This window comes from Chlorocebus sabaeus, chromosome 21, assembly GCF_047675955.1.
Source record: "Chlorocebus sabaeus isolate Y175 chromosome 21, mChlSab1.0.hap1, whole genome shotgun sequence".
Lineage (NCBI taxonomy): Eukaryota > Metazoa > Chordata > Mammalia > Primates > Cercopithecidae > Chlorocebus > Chlorocebus sabaeus.
In genome coordinates this window covers 18400870-18425599 of record NC_132924.1, presented here as the reverse complement: position 1 = coordinate 18425599, position 24730 = coordinate 18400870, and the positions used below count along the sequence as shown (strand labels likewise).

The following is a 24730-nucleotide window of genomic DNA, read 5'->3' as shown; positions in this document are numbered from 1 at the left end:
TAGAAACTTCATACAGCCCGAAGGCATTCTGTAGGGTGAAAGATTGTAAATGGAGGAGTGACTGCCTCACCCAACAGGGACCACTTCTAATTCTGGGCTGTGTGTAGGGACCTGAATGCTGCAGGGATCACTCAGAGGTTAATAATGGTAATCGTCGTTTGCCTTAAAGAAGGATCAAATCAGATCCAATGTAATTGACGTTGGAGAACTCGAGGGATGGTGTTTGGCTGAGGAATAGTCACACCTTCAGGGTCATTCTACACATCCCAGTCCTTCTGGTATCAAGTGGGTTAGAGCCAGGAGAGGCAGAGACTCCAACAGAGCATGGAAACGCAGGACACTCTGGTGCACTCGTGTTTTTGTTCTTGCTGTCCCTGTGTGAACCCAGAGCTGCAGCCTTTGTCACGAGGAAGATGCTCTATGCTATGTTTCAGATCTGCCCAGCAGGGCAGCTCACTCACAGCGCGTGTCTCCCAGCACATATTTCATTTTCCTGTGATGACAGCAACTGAGTGGCCGGCGTGCCCTGACCCTGCTCACTGTCTGTTTGCTCCCACAGAATCTGTACCAGAACAGGTTTTTAGGCCTGGCCGCCATGGCGTCTCCTTCTAGAAACTCCCAGAGCCGACGCCGGTGCAAGGAGCCACTCCGATACAGCTACAATCCCGACCAGTTCCACAACATGGACCTCAGGGGCGGCCCCCATGATGGCGTCACCATTCCCCGCTCCACCAGCGACACCGACCTGGTCACCTCGGACAGCCGCTCCACGCTCATGGTCAGCAGCTCCTACTACTCCATCGGGCACTCTCAGGACCTGGTCATCCACTGGGACATAAAGGAGGAAGTGGACGCTGGGGACTGGATTGGCATGTACCTCATTGGTGAGTAGAATGTGCCAAGTGTATTATTCATAATTCACTTTTACGTATGCTGTCACATTGTAATAAATCTACAATATAATTAAAATATACAAGCAACTGTGTTATATGCCAGATTCTAACACACTGAAGACCACTATTGCATGACCTTGTTTTTCTGCAAAATGGATAATAAGGCCTCTCTTGCCATCTCTATTCCATGAAAGAAAATCATGAGATATAGCAGAGTGAGGTGTGGTTAAACACAAACATCATTATCATTTGCAACTATAGAAGCTCTTCTACTTGTGAATAAGTTAATATCAAAGCCTGTTTTTAAATCTATGTGCTTATAAGACAAAGTAACACCATATGCCCAACCAATGTAAACACACCTACATGGAGGTCATTTCACTTCAGTTTCCAGCATAATCTTCACCAGCTCTTCCAACATTCTTACTGCTTTGTATTCAACAGACAAGCTGGGATTATACATACAGGCATACAGGCATGGTGCTGGAGAAAGCTGACTTGCCTTACTTTAGGTGGAGATGTATTAAAAATTTTGAAAGTGCCAAAGTTGAAAGTTCACCAGAAGAAATTGTTCTGTGTGAATTTTCTCAAGTCTTTGCAAAAAAAAAAAGTTATGCAAATAAGTTGGATACTGAGGCAATTATTTTTATGAAAGTTTCACCATTCCCATGGATTGGTTTTGGAAATCTTGTAATTATGAAAACCAATTTAAATGAAAAATGTATTTCATCTATTTTATGTGATAGAATCAGCTGTCATGGAAATTGATGTGTTTACCCAAAAGTCAAGTTATAATTGCTGGAAGGCCACAAGGGTCAACAGATTCAACACCAGGTCCATCCGAGGCCAGGCCTTCTGCCTTCAGGCTGTGCTCTGCAACATTTGCACATTCAGACACACAACACCGGATTTAACATCACACAAAGTAATGGATTGTTATGAGTAGTTTACAACCTGGACAGTTTTTCTGATAAAATAAAGGGGATCTTATCTGACTAACTAGTTCTCAGGGAAATATTCTTGGGTCTCTTAAAGGTTTTTCCATCAGCTTGGTTAGTGTGTTTATAATACACACATTAATGTAAAGATGGAGATGCATACATTGTTGAAATTTTTACACAAACAGCTGTGACTAGCTAAACTGGATTTCCAAAAGTTAAAATTCAATTTGTTCCTGACAAACAAAAATTGTTCTTGAATAAAAATAGATACTATCTGTCAAGAACAGAGATTGCAAAATAACAGCCCAACGAGCATTTTTTGTTGTTGTTGTTGTTGTTGTTTTTTGTGAGACAGAGTTTCACTCTTGTTGCCCAGGCTGGAGTGCAATGGCACGATCTCAGCTCACCGCAACCTCTGCCTCCCGGGTTCAAGTGATTCTCCTGCCTCAGCCTCCCAAGTAGCTGGGATTACAGGCATGTGCCACCACACCTGGCTAGTTTTGTATTTTTAGTAGAGATGGGGTTTCTCCATGTTGGTCAGGCTAGTCTCAAACTCCTGACCTCAGGTGATACACCCGCCTCAGCTTCCCATAGTGCTGGGATTACAGGTGTGAGCCACTGCCCCCGGCCGCATATTTTGTTTCATTTACATTGTTTTGTTTTAAATTTGATTGATTATCCACACTTAAAATGTAGAAGTTTCAAGTTGAAACCCAACTTTCTAGCTTCTTTCACAAAAGCCTCCAATTTGGCAGTCTAAGCCTGTGATACTATATGGTTCTAATCAGCTGGAGTTAAGCATCTGGACCCTCCCTAGGCTGGCCTGTGACCTTCAGTGTTGCCACAGTCCCCTCCCACCCATTCTGACCTTCATCATGAATGTTTTTTGTTTAGCACTTGAGGTAATTAGGTTTAGGTTCTGAATCTAGGGTTTTGGTTTGGTTTGTTTTGGTTTGGTTTTTTATTGAGATGGAGTCTCATTATATTGCCCAGGCTCAAACTCCTGGGCTCAAGTGATCCTTCAGCCTCAGCCTCCCAAAATGCTGAGATTACAGGCATGAGCCACCATGCCCAGCCCAGATCTAGTTTTGAGTCGTCTCCTTACAAGGGCATCTTCCCGCAGCTGATGAGTGCCGATGCTATTCCTCAAGTTAGGGACCCACTGGAAGAGAAGCCTGTTTGGGGAGAAGGTAATGAGCTCAAGATGGAATTACTGAGTGTGGGACACCTGAGGGACGTGCATCCACAGTGAATGAATGAATGGGTCTGAAGCTCAGCCAGGGATCCAAACTAGGGTTGTAGATTTGGGGTAACAGACATCTTGGGGGTGGATAAGCTCACTCTAGTGCTGTGTACAGAAAGAGAGCACCAGATAGTCACAGTCAGAGAGGGGCAGGGGAGAGGCAGACGAGGAACTCAAACAGAAGAGGAGGAGGTGGTGAAGAGGCAGGACAACCAGGAGACTGGAGAGAACAAAAGAAGAGGGAGATAGAGGAGGGGGTGGGTAGCTGTATCAGGTATTACGAAACTCCATGAATGAATAAGATCTGGTGTTAACATGACATTTTGACTGAGATAAAAGTAACCACAACTCATCATTCTAGAACCTTAATTTGACAGTTTGTTATTCTCATTGTAGCTACACATATATAACTGTGAAGTTATGTAATGCAAAATGCCAACACTTTCAATGGCATAGCATTTCAAAAATAACTTCCAAATCCGAAATTGTCTGTGAATCTTAAAAGTCAATAATGTGTAAGTCCTTAGTAGCTTATCTTCCACATTTGCCGTGCTTTGCCAGAGATCAAATCAGAGTTCTAGGCCGAGAAATGTAGAGACAGTGATTTCATCTCATCTGTCATTTCATGAATGAGGAGATGTCAAGTCAGTGGCTCCCACAGTTGCACAGCTGCCTCCCCTGGCTCAAGACTCATGCTGCCACAGGACTAGCGCAGCATTGTGGTGCAGTGTTGGGTATGGGCCATGGCACATCAGTGTGCCATCAAATGTCCAGGGGAGGCCGGGGTTGTGATGCTTTCAGCACGGTAGGACTTCTAGAGCTCTCAAAGCAAAAGGACTGTTCTGCCATAAGAGGGGGAAGATACCTGGATGTGGAGGGTGAAGTGTGGCTGCTGATTTATGGAACCCAACTCTTGAAGAATTAAAGTTTTTCCTTTACATCAGGCACCCTATTAGAATCTAGAAGAGCAGAAGCTGTATTTCTCAGTTAAGGCACAAACAGAATTCGTGTGTCCAAAGAAACAATGTGAAGGAAAGGCCACAGAAGGGGAGAAAGTGGTATTGATTTTTAGGAGCTCCTCTATCACTTTATGCTTAGAGTCCCTGCTTCTACAAGAGAATGGAGCTTCTACATCATTGGCTTAGTAGTAAGAAAAACAAGTAGATTCTCCCCATATCTCCCATCCCATTATTATTATTATCATCATCATCATTATTTTGAGATGGAGTCTCGCTCTGTTGCCCAGGCTGGAGTACAATGGCATGATCCCAGCTCACTGCAACCTCCGCCTCCCAGGTTCAAGCGATTCTTCTGACTCAGCCTCTCAAGTAGCTGGGATTACAGGCATGCACCACCACCCCTGGCTAATTTTTCTGCTTTTAGTAGAGATGGGGTTTCATCATGTTGGCCAGGCTGGTCTCAAACTCCAGACCTTAGGTGATCCACCCACCTCAGCCTCCCAAACTCCTGGGATTAAAGGAGTGAGCCACCGCACCCAGCTCTGTCCCATTATTTAGTGAAGTCATGGTCCAGCCACAGTGGGAGAATCCTCAGAGATTTTTTCCCAAGATTTGGTTGTCCGAAAGCCTGAATTACTCTGAAAAATGGAAGCCATATCTTTTTTCTGATGGATGTAGGAGACCTGGGTAGTATATTGATTCTCTCTTTTAATCAGTTATAGGCTCACTTGCTTATTCCACTCCTAACAGCAATAGCGTGTTTGTTATCCACTCTTCTATTATAGATTGTGGCATGGAAACCATAGCTACAATTTTTATTTTGAAGACAAATCAAGAGAAAATATATTACTTGTTTCTTAAGTATGTCTGTTTCTGTAAGCCTCATTAGAACTTTCTGATTAAAATTTTAATAATCCACAAAGATCCTTTTCCTTTCTCTATTATAAAATGAGGAGCAGGTGGTAGGATTCTACACAACAGAGGAAATGCATACCACTCAGAAAATATAATCTTTTCTTGAGGAACTGATCTCTGCATGTTCTGTACAAAATGTACAATGACAAAATCTTAAACAGTACTGATGTGAGCTAGTGCTTCAAGTTATTATTAATGGTTTTACATAGTAAGTATCACAGGGATTTGCAATAGAGGGCCCTATTTTTAGCCCAGATTCTAAGCAGAAATAGCTGCTTATTAGATGTTGGACACCGGTCTAAGATCACTAGCTGTATTAGCTCAAGGAATCCTTTCAACAAGATTTTGAGGTAGGTACTTATAGTATTTAATCCCCATTTTGTAGTGAATGATTAAATCAACTGCCTAAGATCACATAGGAATGGTAGATGTAAGCTTCCTGCCTCAAAGGGGATGTAATATTGCTCCCACAAAGAGGCTTCCATCATGACAAGAATGCAGAAAATAACAGCCTCCTGGTAGAGAGCCCAGAGCACCCATTCCACACTGATGTGGAGAGTGTGGCTTGGCCCACAGCATCCATTCCAGTTCTCCTCTCCCCTCCTCTCTCCTCCCCTCCCCTCCCCCTTCTCCTCTCCTCTCCCCTCCCCTTCCCTCCCCTTCCTTCCTCTCCCTCCCCTTCCTTCCCCTCCCCTCCCCTCCTCTCCTCTCCCCTCCCATCTCCTCCCCTCTTCTCTCCTCTCTTCTCTCATCTCCTGTGCCTTCCCCTAGTGCAGAATCTGATCCTCTAAATTTACATTTCCCAGACTCCTGTGCAACCACGTTCTGGATGCAAATTCGATTCATTTAGCTGCACCCATGCAAGATCCGGAAGGTGAATATGTGAAATGTGGGGATCCTGCTCTTGGGCCTGTGGCTGCTACAAGCATGGCCATGAGAAATGGAGCTTTTCTGCAGCAGCGTCCCGAGTCTACTCTCTAGCTTCCTGGACACCAACAGGCAGTGGAGGTGGGGGCAGGCAGTGACCTACTCCGCTTGCCACTGGCTGGTCACTGTCTTCGCGGGTGGAGAGGCAGCCGCCATGGCCTGGACAGAAGCCTTCTGCTCTCCAGATTGCAGTGACTGTACTGAGCAGTCATATTCAGCAGGTCCCAGGGCAGCCCTTGTGAGTGAGACAAAGGCATCAGCCTTGTTGGAGAGCCAGTTAGGCAGTTATCTTGATTCCAGAGGCCCTGCCTAGAGTCCACTTCTCCAGCCCTGAATTCCCTGCATTAAATCCCTTTCTGCATAAAATATGTAGACTGATTTTGGTTTCCTGCAATTGACCCTGTCAATGCATTTTGATTCCTAAGCAAAGACTAGTAACTTTTCTAACAACTGGTAACAAATGCCTCTGGGGAAGGGTTTGACCTCTCAGCCCAGATGGCCCAGGCAAGAATACAGACTATTCTGTTTTTCTTGCATGATATTTGTGATTAAATGTTATTGTTAGTGTGAGGGAAGGGGATGCTTACCAAGACTAGTAGCCAGTCCTTTAAAATGTATTGTGTTTAAATGTCTACAGCAAAATATGGTTTTCTCATTAATGTGTGTATGTGTGTGTGTGTTTTGCCATCCTCATCATCCTTTTCTGATTCTTCCCACCTCCCCTTCATCCTTTTCTCATTCATGTTCCTGTGGTTCCTTGATAATTAATCCCCTTTTGTACATTCTATATTCTAATGAAATTACCTGTTTTCTTGAATAAATCTCCAAATATTTTAGAAACTCCCTGAGAACACAGACCGCGTCTTGTTCACCCGTGTATCCCCAGGGTTTAGCATAATGTCTGGAACAGAACAAAGTACTCAATACCCATTATCTCATGCATGAATGAACATCCTTCTCCCAGGTGTTATTGTCTATAAATCCCACCATGACCATTAAAGGGAATATCCCAGTGGTCAGAGTGGAGAAATTCAGGGAAATACCATCCCTTGGAGAACTGCTATAATGAGGCAAATTTCTACCTGGGTGTGAGACTTGTTAAATCTGTGCTGAAGACCCAGGGAGCTAGCAAAATATTACGCCTTTTTGCAGAAATGAGGCAATTACTGTAAAAGATGTATTATTCAATCTTCTTGGTAACCCAAACAGGGCTGTGAGCACACACTGTGAATAAAAAGACAGGCAAATTTTGCAAACAAGTGATTTTCCAAAGGATACAAACAGTTCTTATCAGTAATGAGTGTTCATTTGCCCAGTCATTTTTTTTGCCAGAGAAGGGACAGCCTAAAATGTGCAATCCACATAGCAGATTACAAGTATGCTTACAGTTATCTCATTTAGTGCTCCCCTGTAAGACTGAAGTTATTACTACTCCCCACTTTGCAGATGAGGAAAGACTGTAGAAGTGACACTGTTGGCAAATGGCACAAAAGGCCTCAAGAGCTGGGCCCTTTGGCTTCAAGCTCAGTGGTTTTTGCACTTCATCTCTGCCTGTTTTCTCAGTCCAGCCAGATGCAGCATGTGAACCACAGGGTATCAGGAGAGAAAAGGGCAATCATGAAAAGGGCTCTCTGCAGAGCTGGAGCTCTGGGCCTGCCCTCAGGTGGCCTTGACCAGGTTGTCCCTCCAACCCCTACAATGGATTTGGACTCTCAAAACTTGGTTTTCCCCATAGCCTCAGATCCATCTAGCTCAAGTTATTTCTGGTGAAGTGGAAACTACAAGGGCTCCATAGAAGATCAGGGTAAAAGTCATATCCATGTCTTAGTCTGCACTGAAAGTGTGGGGTCTGGAACCAAGAAAGTGACAGGCAGCTTAGTATTCTCAGATCTGTCCTCCCCAAGAATGCTGCATTTCTCTCTGGGCACTGGTTTTAAAGAGGACATCGATGGGTTGCAAAGTGATGAGCAGAGAACAGCAAGAGGTGAAAGCATACAGTCACCCAGAGATCCTCCCAGGCCTCGTCTCCTCCCTCAGCGCTCTCCTGACCACCCCCCACCCCACCCCCCGGCCTCCTTCCTTGTCACTCTCTATCACAGCACCCTGTTCTTTTCCTTTCTTTCTTTTTTTTTTTTTTTATTTTTTTATTTTGACGAGACAGAGTCTCGCCCTGTAAACAGGCTGGACATGATCTCGGTTCACTGCAACCTCCACCTCCCGGGTTCAAGCAATTCTCCTGCCTCAACCTCCCAAATACCTGAGATTACAGGTGCCTGCCACCACGCCTGGCTAATTTTTATAATTTTTTTCTTTTTTTAATTGGAAACGGGTGTTTCACCATGTTGGCCAGGCTGGTCTCAAACTCCTGACCTCAGGTGATCTGCCCACCTCGGCCTCTCAAAGTGCTGGGATTACAGGTGTGAGCCACCGCGCCCGGCCTCCTTTCCATCTCTTATCACATGTTACAATCAAACATTTATTCCTTTGCTTAGTGTTTACAGTCTGTCTTCTCAATTGTTTGTAAGCTTTGGTTCAGAAGAGACCATACTGGTTTTGCCCAACACCACAGCCCCTGCACCTTTCCCAGCATCTGGCAGATGGTTGGATTTCAGCTGCTGAATGAACAATGAATGCATGAGTGCATGATGGATGGATGGATAAGTTCATGGGTGCAACCATATGTAGGATGGTGGTGATGCCCAGGTGGGAGGAGAGACGATTCGAGGTGGAGTCCATGAGAACCAGACCCCAAATGGAAACTTTCTTTATGTCTCGCCCTCAGTCTCAAATTGGTTCATAGAAGCTTAAGAAGGAAGATTTTCACACTGAGCTTTCACACATGGAAGAGCTATTTAAAAGTGAAGTGAACCGCAATAGCGGTAATTATTTCTCTGTTTCTGGAGGTGTTCCAGAACCAGCTAGATGATCTCCTGCCAGGAGTGCTATGGGGTTGGGAGGAGATCCCTGCATAAAAAGCGTTTGATCCCAGTGGCGTCTTGGGATGCTTCCTGCTCTCTGATTCCAGGTGCTTCCTCTCCTGTTGAGATGGAAGCAGCATTTGTATCCTTTGCTTGTTTTCTTTTATTTCCCTAAATATGCTGTTGACTGATATGTTTCTCTGCTCTGCTTTCTTCCTCTGGGAATACAGATGAGGTCTTGTCCGAAAACTTTCTGGACTATAAGAACCGTGGAGTCAATGGTTCTCATCGGGGCCAGATCATCTGGAAGATCGATGCCAGCTCGTACTTTGTGGAACGTGAGTATCTTTACCATTCTTGTGGCTTGGCAGGCATGGATGAAGCAGAATTCAACTGTTTCATTATTTGTTCTGCTGCACTGCCTCCACTAGGAAATGGGCCCTCTAAAAAAGAGGTATAGATTTAAAGAGATCCTTAAAAATATGTTCAGTAGTAAGTGGTCAGGTCTAGGGCAGTTGGATAAAAGTCACCCAACCAGCCCAGAGGGCTGCCCCTTTAATACCAAGGAAGAGTTGGTTCCTATTCATAAGCCTCTGGACTTGGCACACTTTGGCTCAGGTCCCTTAACTTTCACTCCATAACTCCTCCGGGGGCGTCTCCAGTGTAGCCATGGTTAGATCAGGTCTTCTCAACAGGCATCCTGCCCTCCAGTTCTGCCTTTGCTTAACCCAGTCCTTCAAGGCTTCCTGCCTATGGTCCCAGTCTGTCAGTGATTTTCCACATTTTGCTCTGACTTTTGGCTGTAGTCACAGCTCCTCTGGAGGGCTGTGAGACATTGGTACTGCCATCCTATTTCTTTGATTTTTAATCTACTGACATTTCTGAATGTATAAACTTGCTGTCATGTATCTTATGTATATGTTTTCTAAAATTTTCTTCTGCCTTTGAAAATAAATCATTATCAGAGTTATGGCAGGCTTTTTTCATAGGTCCCCATACTGGTGTATTTCTCACTGCATGACGAAATACCTAGATGGGCTTCATGTGTAGGTATTTCCTACATACGAAGCTCAGATTATGGGCTTGACATTTGCCAGTTGAGGAAATGCACAGCTTACCTTCAGTCCACAGCTGCTTCTCCTCCACTTGGGTATGGAGTGATTTCATGGACAAACTTCTTCATGCACTTTCTGGTTCTTAGCAGATGTTCATTCAATGTGGCATGTCAGAAAGGAAATGGAGTGGTCTGTTATTCCAGCTATCTGGTTCTCAGAGGAAAAGATGCATGGCTAGAAATCTGAAGTTATCCATTGGCATTTTACTTGTGGTCCAAGAAAAATTATATCCTCAAGTATATGTTGCTTTCATTTTCATTCACTTTTATTTTCATTCACTCCCTTGATAAATGTTTTTGTAAGACCTACTATATTCCAAGGACTACAGATGTGAAGATGAAAGTCCTGGTGTCTGTCTTTGAAGAAATTTATGGTATCGCTGCTCCCACCAATGACACCAATAGCTCTTTTTTGTGTTGGCTCATGCAGAATGAATAAAAAATGAGGAATTTTTTATGCTATCAGGGTGTAGAGGAAACATGATTTTAGAAGATACGGTTTCTGGCTCTTGTATTTGAGATTGGCGTCATAAAACTCACAGCAAAAGAATTTCTTTTCTTTTTTTTGAGACAGAGTTCTGTTCTTGTGGACCAGGCTGTAGTTCAATGGCACGATCTCGGCTCACTGCAACCTCTGCCTCCCAGGTTCAAGGGATTCTCCTGACTCAGCCTCCTGAGTAGCTGGGATTACAGGCACCTGCCACAATTTTTTGTATTTTTAGTAGAGACGGGGTTTCAGAATGTTAGCCAGGCTGGTCTTGAACCCCTGACCTCAGGCAATCCACCTGCCTTGGCCTCCCAAAGTGCTGGGATGACAGGCGTGAGCCACTGCACCTGGCCAGAATTTCTTTTCTTTACTTATCTTCCTGGCTCTGGCTTTTCTCCTCTCTAATCCATGCCAGGAAAAATCCCTTACACCCAGTTCTGCTACCATCTGCCCCAAAGCTCCATGGCTCCTCTTTCCTACTGCATCAGCTGCAATCTCTCTGCTCAGCTGGCAAGCCCCAACATAAACTCACCCTCAGCCCACAGCCCTACTTCTCCATCCTCCCCAGCAGACACCCTTCGCCCTAGTCATGCTGACTTCTCCCATTACCCAACAAATAGCATCATTCAGCATAGGAAATATGGGCTTGTTTGGGGTGTAAAGATGGCTACAGCAAGTGGTACCTAATATAAACCTCCTAAATTTCAATAAGAATGGAAAGGATACAAACTTGCATGAGTAATGATTGTTAGACATAATAATCAATTGTGTGCACAAACCTACAATGGAAGTTTGGTAAGAGAAGTTTTTCTTTCTTACTATGCACCCACTTTTTCCCTTTGGGTTCTAATTAATTGATAAATAGACATAAGAACCCATTTTAAGGTCACAGTAAAGTAGCAGTTCTCAATGGTGCTGGCACAAACACAACTTGCAAGTTTTTATCTTTTTAAGTCAGGAAGATAAATATTAAGGAAGAGGAAATCTCTGGACGGTAATTTCAATATACCTGACTCAGTCTCAAGGGGCAGTGACCACATCCCATAAAGCCACACCCCTTCTACACTTTGATACTATATGATCTCCTGACTGTCTCCTCATTTGCATGAACCAACACACCAAAAAAGGGGGAATTCATGTTGTAAATTAATCCAGCCCTAGTGCCATTCCCTTCAAGGCAATTTTTAAAAATTTCTGTAACATATATAAAACATTTCTTGTATATTTATTCCAAATAACCATTTCACATAATTGTTTTCATGGGCAGTATGAAAATACACTTTAAATATTATTAGAAAGACATTATAGGCCGGGCATGGTAGCTCACACCTGTAATTCCAGCTTTGGGAGGCCAGGGCAGGCAGATTGCTTGAGCCCAGGAGTTCAAGACTAGCCTGGGAAACATGGCAAAACCCCATCTCTATAAAAAATTAGCCACATATGATGATGTGTGCCTGTAGTCCCAGCTACTTGGGAGGCTGAGATGGGACCATCACCTGAACCCAGGAAGTTGAGGCTGCAGTGAGCTATGATAGCACCACTAAACTCCAGCCTGGGTGACAGGGTGAGACCCTGTCTCATAAAACAAAAACAACAACAACAAAAATACATTATAATATAAAATCAGCTCTTTATAGTACATAAATATCAGCATAATTGAATGAAAGCATATTCAAACTTGGTCAAGTAGCAGCATCCTATAAAAACAAATGGCTTGACCGTGAGCCATGATGCATGCCTGTAATCCCAGCACTTTGGGAGGCCCAGGCGGGCAGATCACTTGAGGTTAGAAGTTCAACCTAGCGTTTCACTCTGGCCAACATGGTGAAACCCCGTCTCTACTAAAACTACAAAAATTAGCCAGGCATGGTGGTGTGCCCCTGTAGTCCCAGCTACTCGGGAGGCTAAAAGCAGGAGAATCACTTGAACCAGGGAGTCGCAGATTGCAGTGAGCCGAGATCACACCATTGCACTCCAGCCTGGGCAACAAGAGTGAAACTCTGTCTCAAAAAAAAAAAAAAAAAAAAAAAAAAAAAAAAAAAAAATTGGCTTGCAGAAGGCACATTCCAAATAATTGAAAATTGAACACTTTAGATAATGACATTGTAAAAATGTTTTTGTGCAGACTTGAGGAGATGCTGGTCCTCAATATACCTGTTAGACTAGCAATGTCCCAGTGTTTTGGGAATAGCAACAAAAGTGAAATGGGAAAGACAGGTAATTACATTTTGCAAATATATCAAACTAATGTAGTATAATTTGTCAAAAAGTAAAAATTTATCAAGACAAAGCTTGAGTTTGCAAATGATTAGAGTATTAACTCAAGGCACATATATTAATGTAAATAAAATAAAATGCTACAATGAATTATAGCTTTAGGAGTCTGAATGCATTAAAACTGTATATAAGATGCTATATAAATTTATATGTTATGTGAAATAATGAGCGTTTTAAAAAATGTATGATTGAGAGGTGCCAAATTAACAAGTAGGGAGAGATGGCTCAATGAAACGTTCTGATATGGCTATCCTTCCCTAACACATCCAAGCATCAAAGCTCTCTTGCTATAATAAAAATGCACAATCCCAGCCATGATCCAAAGGGTTACAGAAGCTTCTGTTACGAACTAAAAATAAGACTCTTTGCAGTCTCCCGGCAGTAATAAACACAATTAATCTAATTGGTAAATTATACTCTCTTAAAATTAAAAATAATTTTGTAAACATTAAACATTGGCCAGATTTTAAACATCGAAGTACAACAGAAGGTCATTCTTTCTACCTGGGAATTAGATTAACATAATAAAATAAAATGAGCTGTTCCTTTTATTTTGGTTTTTATGTTTCCCTTTATTTTTTCCTTTTGTTATTTCTTTTTTATGAGAGTGGAGGTATATTGCAGATGACCTGAAGTCTACAGTGTTCTAACAGCACTTTTCTTCAGGGATAATGATTCAGTTAGAAGTAGGTAACTGCTATTGATTTGTACAATTTTTAATGGTCTGACTAAATCAGATTTTGAAAGTACCATCAAATTAGGAATATTTTAAACAAATATTTTCTACATTCTCCAAGGAGTAACATACCTGGTAAAAATACTAAAGAAAAAAAACCTGAATCATTTCTTATTCTCTGGCATAATTTTTCTCTAGTGGGCACCTGCCTATTTGACCGTAGTATCAATGGCTATAACATAAGAACTGTAAAGATACAAACTTTAACACTGACAGAAGACAGAACTGGTGAAATTTTAAGTTGACCCATCCTATAAAATCATATGATACTGTATTATTGTAGTAACTCAATTATCATTTTTTAATACATGCATTTGAGCTCCACTGGCCCGTTCGAACCTTCAGAGGGAGCTAGCACAGTCATTGTTCATTGTGTACTTTGTCAGAGTCCTTCCAAATCAGGGCTTCGATTGCCCCAGAACACTGAGATGAAGTGATCCTGAAAAGAGGGTATCCTGTCTTGATCTCTGGCCCAGATCTGCTCTGTGTACCTCCCTGTTCATCCAATTTTAGTAGGAAGAACTGGGTAGTGTGTCTGGAGTGACCTCTGCTTACAGCAAAGAGACCACTGCCAAAGGGGCTGCCCTTCTCCCCCACCCTTGTGTTGTCATCACTGTCGTGGGCACCGCCTCCTCACAGCTGTCCAGGCATAAACAAGAAATCTGGAGTCAATTTCAACCTCTGTGCCTTGCCCTAGTGTCCTGCCCCCGCCAGTCAGCACCACTCATCCCGGATCCCATCTCACCTCCACGGTCAGTCTCAGGCTCAGCCCATCTCTCCCCTCCCTTCCTCGTGTGGAAACCTGGCTGGATGCGTACCTAGATTGCTGCCTGCTGTGGTCTCATCATTCCCTGCACCCATCAGAAGAACGCCCCTCAACCTTTTTAGCACATCATTTTAAAATCCTTTTCCATATGCCATCATCAGTCTCAGTCCCTTCAGGACTATAACAAAATACCTTACACTGGGTAATTCATAAGTAATAGAAATTTATTTCTCACATTTCTAAAGGCTGGGAAGTCCATGATCACAGTGCCAACAGATTCTGCTTCTGCTGAGGGCCTGCTCAGCTTCAAAGACGGTGCCCTCTTGCTGTGTCTACATAGGGCCAAAGGGGCCAAAGGGGCTGGCGCACCCCTTCAACCTCTCTTACAAGGGCATTCATCCCATTTAAATCATCATCCCATATTTTAAAAACACACAGGGGCTCCTGATTATACATAACAGAAAATCTAAGCAGGCGACCTTACTGTCAGTTTGTAATGACTCCCCCTCGACCATGGTGAGGTGAGCCTCACACAGGTAGGAGCTGTCGAGATCTGCCTCCTTACTCTGGGCTTCAGACAGTGGCTTCTAAGCCAGAGGTAGTATGATGGCCACGGCAACTTGGGGCTCAACCCCACGCCCAGGGAGGCCCTCTGGACTCTGAGATTCTGTTTCTTCATCTATAAGATGAAAGTGATGCACGTCCCCCACAAGGCGACCCGTAAAGATGACCTGAAAAAGCTCAGGAGAAGTGCCCAGCCATGCATCTGGGCCAGCAAGAGCTCAGTCAACACCAGACCCTCTGCCATAATCAGAGGGCTGTGAATTAGGAATTACAGGTGTCGCTCTGAGAGGAAACAGGGCAGGAACATACAACCAGCTTTTATTTCTGCTCTGGAAATGGACATATTGGCGCCTTGGTGAGAATTGAGACATGAATGGCTTTATGCTGAGAGTTTTCTGTGGGGAAACCCCCTGCAGCCAAAGCTGGAGACCAAAGAGTACTGGAGGAAAAGCAGGGTTCCAGGGGAGCCGGCCGCCTTCTCTTCCTTGACGTTCTGGAGCAATGGTTCCCTGCCGCGGTGCAGCCAGAGCCAGAGCAAGCTTGCTGGGACCAAAGGCACCGGCACCGAGATTAGATACAGGGGCTTCATCAGGCTACAGTCCAGATGGTTAAGGTGACATGTTGTTAGAGTCTTTTATTGGAACTTGGGCATGTTTTCACCAGGACTGCTCTGCCTTTAAAGCCAGCGTGGCTAAGGACTGCACTGCAGGCTGCCATTTTCAATCACTGTTGTGTTATTTCCAAGGAGATGTCTCAATTTGTGCTACAATAAATATTTGGGCCATAGGCGCTAAGCCCTTAAGAAGGTTAAGTCTGCATGGGGAGGCTGAACCCAATCTGTGCAATGTAAAGGTGTGATCATTGCACTGCTTCACAGGTTTTCTGTTAGGAAAAAGTATGACTCCATATACATATCTGCAAGATAATAGGCATATTTATATTGTTGTGCCATCTGATTTTTTATAGAGCTCCCTGGAAACCAAGACTCCCCCTGCCACTGCCCACCCACTTTAGCACTACGCTAAAGTGAAATCGTGGTTAAAATTGCACTGTGTAACAGTCATGAAGTAATTCGTGTTGCTTATATTCTTACTTGTGTTTCTTAAATTGTAGGAAAAGAATATACAGTTCACAGTGATACTCCCGAGATTCTTTTTCTCCTTTCACCTATGTCCTTTCACCGCACAATTAACTCCCCTCCCTGGTGTCCCTACCACCTAAACTTCTCCATAAACCTACCTCTGGTTATACCTCATACTCATGTTGGTCTTCCCTTCCTTATTTCCCTCCAGTTTTGCTTTAAAATCCCAAAAGAATTTATCTTGCTAGAGAGGCATCCCCTGGGTAGAGGAAGGAGTCCAAGCTACCAAGTCCATAATCAGGCACTCTCTAGCAGCCCAGAGTGAAAGGGCTGGAAATATTCATACAGTGATAATTTTGTCCCTTTGAGGTTATCATGCATCATGTGATATCATATATTAGATATTAGACATCCTGTGTGCTAATGGGATGTAGAAAGAACATAATAGTGATTAAAGAACAAGATTAAAGGCACGGCAGGGTGGAGCTGAGAAGTACAGGAAAGATAAGTGCTTAGACTTTATGTAGTCTATGAGCCATTTATATTATTTTTTTCCCCTCTTTTTTTAGTTTCAGGATGACATGGTAAAATGGATTTGGGGCCAGGCATAGTGGCTCACATCTATAATCGCAGCATTTTGGGAGGAAGAAAGGTGGGAGGATCACTAGAGCCCAGGAGCTCAAGACCAGCCTGGGCAACAAAGTGAGACCCCATCTCTACAAAAAATAAAATTTTAAAATTATTAGTTCTGTTTGGTGGCATGCACCAGTAGACCTAGCTACTTGGGAAGCTGAGGTGGGAGAATCACTTGAGCTGGAGAGGTCTGCAGTCTAACCTGAGCTATGGAGCAAGACCTTGTCTCAAATTTTAAAAAATAAGTAAATAGATAAGGGTTTGTGACTATTCGTGCACGACAACTTCAGGGAAACATATCCACCTTCAGCAATCCCAGCCAAGGCTTGCAACGTGGGACACAGAAGAAGCAGAGAACTAGAGGGGCTGCAGTTGCGGCTGGTCCCGGTCTGAACTGCATGGGGCTGCCAGAGGCCAATCTGACTGAACACGGCCAATGAGACAATGGCGTGCGGTAGTGGAGGGCCCGATCCACGTGGGAAGACAAGACGCAGGCATGCAGTCCCTCCTCAGTGCATCAAGGATTCCATTGCATCTGGGGGACATCAAAATTGACCTACAGTCCTTGGAGGTCTCAGTCCTTCAGATTAAATAACAAAGCACAACTGAGCATTATTACAGAAAACAGCCAGAAAGATATAACCAGAACATTCCATTCAGATTTGCAGCAATACAAAACGATGGTGCCGGCTTCCAGTCAGATACATGTCAGATCTTCCCAATGAGAAGAAAACCTCAATTGACATAAATAAAAGGTCAAGGCCTATAACCCAAAGTCAGACTTTTCTGGATTAACCTTGAGTTGCCAAGTCGGTGTGAGAACATAACAGATACAGCTGCCTCTCTGAGCCCTATTGTGCTGGAGGCCCGCTGGGGACAGTGCTGGTCTCCAGGGGCTCAGATCTAGACATGCAGGTTCCATCCCTGCATGCAGAGGTTCTGGCATTACACTGGGGAGACAAGCATGTATTTCTTTTTGTGCCTTGTGTGAAATAGTATGAGGAGGAGCCCTAGCCTGACCTTGGCTAATACCTAATCACCTCCAAGTTACAGGAACTAGGCCAGTGGGAAGGAAGGTCTGGACTCAGGGTCAAGTGGCATACAGGGGTGGGAAGGGGTGAGGCTGGGGTGGGTGAGACAGAATTGGAAAAGAAACATTCCAGGGAAGGAGCCCAGTGTCAGAGGTTCTAGGCAATTTGGACATATGCATGCAGAGCACACAGAGCTATGCAAATGCTTTAAGTAGAAAAAGCATTCCGATTAGACTTGCATTCTAGAAATTGCATTCTGGCAGAAGTGTGGAGAGAAGACTGTAAGGTGCTGACACTGGAAGCTTGAGACCACCAAGAAACTATGGCATGAAGACAGGTGAGAAACAAAGAACACCTGGAATGAGAAAGATGGAAGAGGCTGATTCAGAAAGAGGCTTAGGAGGTAAGATCAACATGGCTTGGTGAGGAACTGGATGTGTACTTGGGGAGAGGAAAGGGGCAGAAGAATCAGCTGCCTCTACAGCACATCATCCAAGACTGAGAGGTCAGAAAGGGGGCGAGTTTGGGGAATGAAGACGCCAAGTTCAGGCTGACGCGTCTGTGGGCTGGAAAGGTGCAGCACACAGTTGCCTGGACGCGGCGTGCTCAGGAGAAGAACCTGGCTTTGAAACAGAGATGAGAAGGGAACAAGCAAGTGCTGTGTGAAGTGAGGGTGTGAGAACTTTGTGTAGGGGGAGTGTAAAGTAGTGTTTCTCAAAGTGTAGCCTACTGAAAATTGCAGGAGAGTCCTTTACCCAGGGTGGTTATTAGAAGTGCAGATTCCACAGGCAAGAGCCTTTCTTTTTAATAAGCATGCCATGCTATTCTGATGTGCCTGTAAATGTGAAGATGACTGATACGGACTGTGAGAAGAGGAGGGTTGAGGATGGAATTCCACCGAGGAGCAAGAGGAAGAAGAACAGAAAGAGAGATCATGGAGTTAGGCAGGTTAAGGGTGGCCATAAATTCCTTGACGCTCCTCCTATTGAGAGGCGGGGTCTATGTCGCCTCCCCCGGAGCCTGGGTGGGTGCTGTGACCTGAGTTGATTTCCAAACTAAAGTGCCAACTTCCAGCCTAGGCCTCAAGATATTGGAAGTTCCTCCCTTTTGGGATACTCACTCTTAAAGCCCCGAGACAGCTGGGCTGGGAGAAGCCCTGGCTAGCTATGATCCGGGCTGTATGACAAGAGCATGCTGGCAGGCCCAGAGCTTCCAGCCATCCCCAACCAGGCAAGAGACCACATCAGACGTTTAGCCCTAGCTGCTGTCAATGGCAACAGCATGTGAGAACCGCAGGAGAGCTGCCATGCTGAGCCCATACCTCACAGAACTTTGAGAGATAATAAGAGGGTGCTGCTGAAACTGTCAAGTTTTTGGTTTGATGATTATACAGCCACAGTAACCGGAGCATCAGGGAAACCATCAAGAGCAAGGCCCTGAAAGTCAAGAGAGGAGAAACCATCAAGGGTGTCATCAGTATGACCTGCTGAGCGCCACAGAGTCACAGAAGATACAGAAGTCACCTGTGGAGGGTGGCCATGTGGGGGCTGTGGGCTTTGTCTAAATAATTCAAGGAGTTGGTGAGAAAGACTGCAGGCCGAAGGGCAGAGTGAGCGGTTCATCCTGGTTTGCTGGAACTCTCCTGGTTTGGGCCCTAATAGTTCTGTGTCCCAGGAAAAAGCTCAGGCCTGGACATGCTGGAGTGGTTGGTGACCCTCTGGTGAATCTGCACGGATAAAGAAGAGGCCAGGGGAATACAGCAGTCCTATGGAACAGCTGGCAATGAGAGTGGCTCTGAGAAGGTAGCCGAATGAAGAATAAAATCAAAGGGAGGTCTTATAAAGATCAGGGTGGGGCCAGGCACAGTGGCTCATGCCTGTCATCCCAGCACTGTGGGAGGCTGAGGCTGGTGGATCACGAGGTCGGGAGATCGAGACCATCCTGGCTAACACGGTGAAACCCTATCTCTACTAAAAACATACAAAAAATTAGCCAAGCGAGGTGGTGGGCACCTGTAGTCCCAGTTACTCGGGAGGCTGAGGCAGGAGAAATGGCGTAAACCTGGGAGGTGGAGCTTGCAGTGAGCTGAGATTGTGCCACTGCACTCCAGCTTGTGCAACAGAACGAGACTCCATCTCAAAAAAAAAAAAAAGATCAGGGTGGGCTTGCACATGTTTATAGACTGAGTGAAATAGGCCATAAAAATAGAGCCTCTCATTAACTTAGTGCTTACAGGTATCAATGTTCTTGATAAGGATGTTACCATGAGGTGGACATCATCACTGTTGTATCCAGTGAGAAATCTTATTCTCTGAGCATCATGGCAGCTTGCCTAAGGTTCAGAGTGGTAGGTGGTGGAGCTGGGATTTGAGTTCAGGATTATCTGTTGTGCTTCAGCACCATGGCAGACCCCATGGGAATGTCAGAGATGTGGGACATTGAAGGGCAGTTTGATAGATTGAAGGCCATGAGGAGTCAGAAGGCAACAGGATCCAGAGAACAGCTATGGGACAGGCCTTTCCTAGAAGCTCTTGACTGGCTAGGGGTGGGATAACCAGAAGTGTGGGTGAGGCAGGTGGCAGGTGCAGGATGGGAACAAAGAGACAGGAAGAAATGTGTTTCTGCTGACCGCTCTACAGTGCCCGCTTTCCTAACAAGAAGGGAAATGAGAAGAAGAAATTGGAAGAACTCAGGAGTGATTTTCATCTACACAGATGTGGTAGAGTGAAATTGGAATGCTACAAAAATAATATAATAATAGTAAGCTATTTATTTATAGCTTCTCCTCTTCCCCCTCAAAGCCACTCTACACACAAAATGAATCTCTTTTACTCAAAATCACAGACACACAGAGCTGGAACCTCAACCCGGGCTACTGTGTCCCTCTAAAAGCTTCAACAACCCAAGGAAGGGACTGTTAGCCTGTTTTGATCTCTATAAGGTGGGTACAGATCCCCAGGCATGCGCACAGGCCACATTCTCGAAATGGGGCCCTGCTCTAAAGGCCTGTGGCAGGTGGGTGTGGCGAGAAGCCAAATTTGGCAGGCAAGAATGTGGGACAGACAAGGGACACTGACCCAACTAAGATTCTGTGTCTGGACCTGCAGCCAGGTGGGTGAGGCAGTGTCTGAAGGGCATGGCAGGCTGATCACCACGGTGTCCAATTACACAGGCAGACGCAGCAGATGGGCGCAAAGGTGGCTGCGGTCATTTCAGGAGTGTGGCCTGTGCTCATCCCTGGGGAACAGTACATGCGCTGCAAGGTCCGACCCCTGGGCTGTCATCTGGGGTAAGGCTACTGTCCTGAGTAGAGGAATAACACTAATAATACCAACAGCTAAACTTCTCTGAGCCCTCCTGATGTACCTGGCATCATGCTGAGAACCTTAAATATATTGTCTCATTTAATCTTTATGGAACCCTAGGTGGCAGATATTTTTATTTTCCCTTTAATGAGAAACCTGAGGCAGAGGAAGATAATGCAACCGGTCCAATAGTCACAGGTAACAAACAGTGATAGGACTGGGATGGGAACCAAGGCAGCCTGCCTTCAGAGACTGCTCTTTAGCCACTGTGATGTCCTGATAAGACCGAAGTAGGCCAGTAGGGGTCCCATGACTAAGGTAGAGGATTCGTGCAAAATTCTGGTCCCATGGAGAGCTGCAGTACTGGCTTATCCACTGGATAGAACTTTGAAGTAGGAGTCATTCCTGGGGGCTTTACCTCCCTGGTGTGATACGCAGGGAAATGTGGGGGCATCAGCAAACACAGCCATCACTGGACTATCACACTCTGCCAAAACGGAGATCTGGAAGGAAGGTCAAGGTGGTTAGTGTGCAGCCTTCCTCATATCCACATGATCCCAATGGGGAGCTCAGTGTGCCTCCTATAAAAAGCTGTAGAGAAAGTCACATTAAAAGAAAAGGCTACACAGGATTTCAATCACTTCCTCACATGTAAATCCAAAATCGCCCCCGTTTTGGTACATTTGTTACGTATGGATGGATTCCATTTGTGTATGCATTTATAAAAGTATTACTTATTCCCTACAGAAAATTTGAGGAAAAGATCAAAGCAAAAATCATCTATAATTTCAACACCTAGATAACACTTTAGAAGAGTATTTTATTGCTAGTAGCATTTCCCCTTACAGGGCTTAATATGTATTCAATTATTTAATGAATGAATGAAGCTGGTGCTCAGTATTCCAGTGCAGGAAGCATGAGACTTATGCTCAAGGACAGCAGCCATTACATCTTCTCTTTCCCATAGATGCCCCTGAGCCTAAAACGTTGAGTTTCCCTGCTAGATGAAGAGACAGGGAAATATGGGCAGAGGGAGGGGGCCAGATGGTCTCCTGGTCAGTCACAGGAAGATAACAGAGTCAACTGACCTATCTACCTTTCCCTTGTAATAAAGAGGTGGCAGAAAGGTACCACCTTTGAAAACAGAGGACTCTGCTCTCTGTCAAACATGGCCCAGTCCACACTGGGAATCTGACCAACCAGTTTAGCAACTCCTCCTCCCTCCATTCGGACCAGGAAACTGATGTTAGAAAACCAGTGGAAAGGGAGAGTTTTCACTTTTTCCACTTTATTCCCACCTTAGACTTCCCTCTTTTAACCTGTTGAGTGTTTCAGCCAAGTCAATGGTTGTGCATAGCCACAGCTGTTTTTGGTGAGGACAGAGATCTGTGGAGCTTCAGAAAGTCCTGCCTGAACATTGTGTGTGCCTTCCTGGGTACTTTCACAGCTTCTGTGCACCTTACCTACCTGGGACCAATTCAGAGGTCACTCTCAGGACTTTCTGACATCAGTCAAGAGAGGTCTCTAGTCAACTGCAAGGCCATTGTCAAATGGTGCCAGCTACATTGTCTGCTCCAGCTTTGAACAACCAGGAAAACGTTCAGAGTCCAAATAATACAAAAGTATACAAAACCTGTCCCAAACTTTGGTTAATGCAGACTTCTCTGTCTCATGTATCTACACTTTCCCAAAATTGTAGAGTCAATATGGTACCCAAGAATACTGAAAAAACCCACCAACACCCACAAAATTTAGACACACACAACCCTTATCCGTTGCAGCAGCTGCTAATCTCAGCTTTGTTCCTTCTTTCTAAGCAAAACCAGAGTTTGCAGAACCTGGTCCATATTTAGACTTACATTGCTGTTGTCAGCTGTGTTACCTGAGGAAAGTGGGCAGACAAAAAGCAGAAAAGAAAAAGGAGAAAGTCATCCTTGTTTTATTGTCATTAGAATGAAAGCCAGTCTCTTCCAGGTTATCCGAGGCTTATGAATTTAAATCCCAAATCAAAGAACTCACCTTAGAGGGGAGAAATTGTGACATGATGCTTCTCATATCCTTTGGGGAAAATACAGTTACAAATAATCCACCCTCTACCAGAGAATGGCATATGAAATACTGTATCTCTAAACAAAGTCTAGAAATTTGGACCTATAGACACAGCCTTTTCTTGGAACTTCTGTTCCTTTCTCTCTTCGTATTTACCCTTGAAAAGAAGAGGCTTGCCGGGCGCGGTGGCTCAAGCCTGTAATCCCAGCACTTTGGGAGGCCGAGACGGGCGGATCACGAGGTCAGGAGATCGAGACCATCCTGGCTAACATGGTGAAACCCCGTCTCTACTAAAAAATACAAAAAAACTAGCCGGGCGAGGTGGCGGGCGCCTGTAGTCCTGGCTACTCGGGAGGCTGAGGCAAGAGAATGGCGTAAACCCGGGAGACGGAGCTTGCAGTGAGCTGAGATCCAGCCACTGCACTCCAGCCTGGGCGACAGAGAGAGACTCCGTCTCAAAAAAAAAAAAAAAAAAAAAAGAAAAGAAGAGGCTTATTTTACAATATGAATTTTCTGTAACACAGAAGATAAATTTCTGGTGAAAATTAAACCGTTAAAACCTGCCTAACCCTTCAACAATGAAAAGGATAAGTATTAAAAGAATATGATGAAATATTTTTCAGAAGGGGGAGAGTAGATTATGTCAATTCTTTTTAAACAGTCAATAATAGAAGGGAAAAGGCAGAAAGAGTTTAGGAACATGCAGAAAAAAGTAGTCAAAATAATCCACAATTAGGCCTTACCCTTACTGCTAGCCTAATCACCAGCAGTTCCCAAATTAGAGAAAAATACATTTCAGGCAAACTCAATATAAAAAATTAATATTCAAGCATCAGAACCAGTTAAATGGAAGTACAGCTGCTTGATACATAATGAAGTGATTATGGTGACCTTACAACCTCACTGCTATAGACTAATCTTTGTGAGTGGGCCCTCCTAATGGAATTAATGCCTTTATAAAAGGAGGAAGAGACATGATTTCTCTCCCTGTGCCATGTGAGAACACAGCAAGAAGGCAGCCATCTGCAAACCAGGAAGAGAGCCCTCAGCAGAAACCTGATCCACCAGCACCTTGATCTTGAACTTTCCTGCCTTCAGAACTGTGAGAAATAAAATAAATGTAGTTTAAGCAACTCAGTCTGTGGTATTCTTTATAGCAGTCCAAAATTACTTAGATACTCACAAAACCAATTCTTACAAGATTTCGAATCCTTCTTTTTTTCTTTCTTTCTTTTGCATTCCTTCCTTCCTTTCCTTTCCTTCATCTCTTTCCTCCCTTCCTCCTTTCCTTTCCTTTCTCCTTTTTTCTTCTTTCTTTCTTCCTTCGTTTCTTCCTTCCTTCTCTTTCCTTTTCTTTCATATTTCCTCTTTCTCCCTTGCCTCCCTTTCTCCCTTCATCTCTTTCTCTCTCTCTCCCCTTCATCTCTCTTTCTTTCTCTCTCTTTCTTTATCTCTTTCTCTCTTTCTTTCTCTCTCCTTCCTTCCTTTTTTCTTTTTTCTTTCTTTCTCTCTCACCTTCCTTCCTTTCTCTCTTTCTTTCTTTCTTTTCTTTCTTTTCTTCCTCCCTCCCTCCCTCTCTTTCTTTTTTCCTTCCTTCCTTCCTTTCTCTTTCTTTCCTTCTTTCTTTTCCTTCCTTCCTTCCTTCCTTCCTTCCTTTCTTTCTTTTTTTCTTTCTTTCTTTTTTTCTTTCTTTCTTTCTTTCATCTCTCACTCTGGAGTACAGTGGTGTGATCATACCTCACTGCAGCCTCAAGGGCTCAAGTGATCCTCCTGCCTTAGCCTGCAGAGTAGCTGGGACCACAGGCACACACCACCATGCCCAGCTACTTAAAAAAATTTTTTTTAGAGATGACGTCTCACTATGTTATCCAGACTGGTCTCCAACTCCTGG

At 44.4% G+C, this 24730-nt stretch overlaps 1 protein-coding gene across 1 annotated transcript in view; it reads left to right on the top strand.

Moving 5' to 3' along the window:
• Positions 1-511: 511 nt before the first annotated feature.
• The window catches only part of HECW1 (HECT, C2 and WW domain containing E3 ubiquitin protein ligase 1), a 252853-nt gene continuing 228634 nt past the window's right edge, over positions 512-24730 (top strand). The window contains exons 1-2 of the mRNA XM_007981511.3: positions 512-884; positions 9027-9134. Of these exons, the coding sequence (XP_007979702.2) occupies positions 596-884; positions 9027-9134 (397 nt within the window). The 5' untranslated portion in view covers positions 512-595. The remainder of the gene's footprint in view (positions 885-9026; positions 9135-24730) is intronic.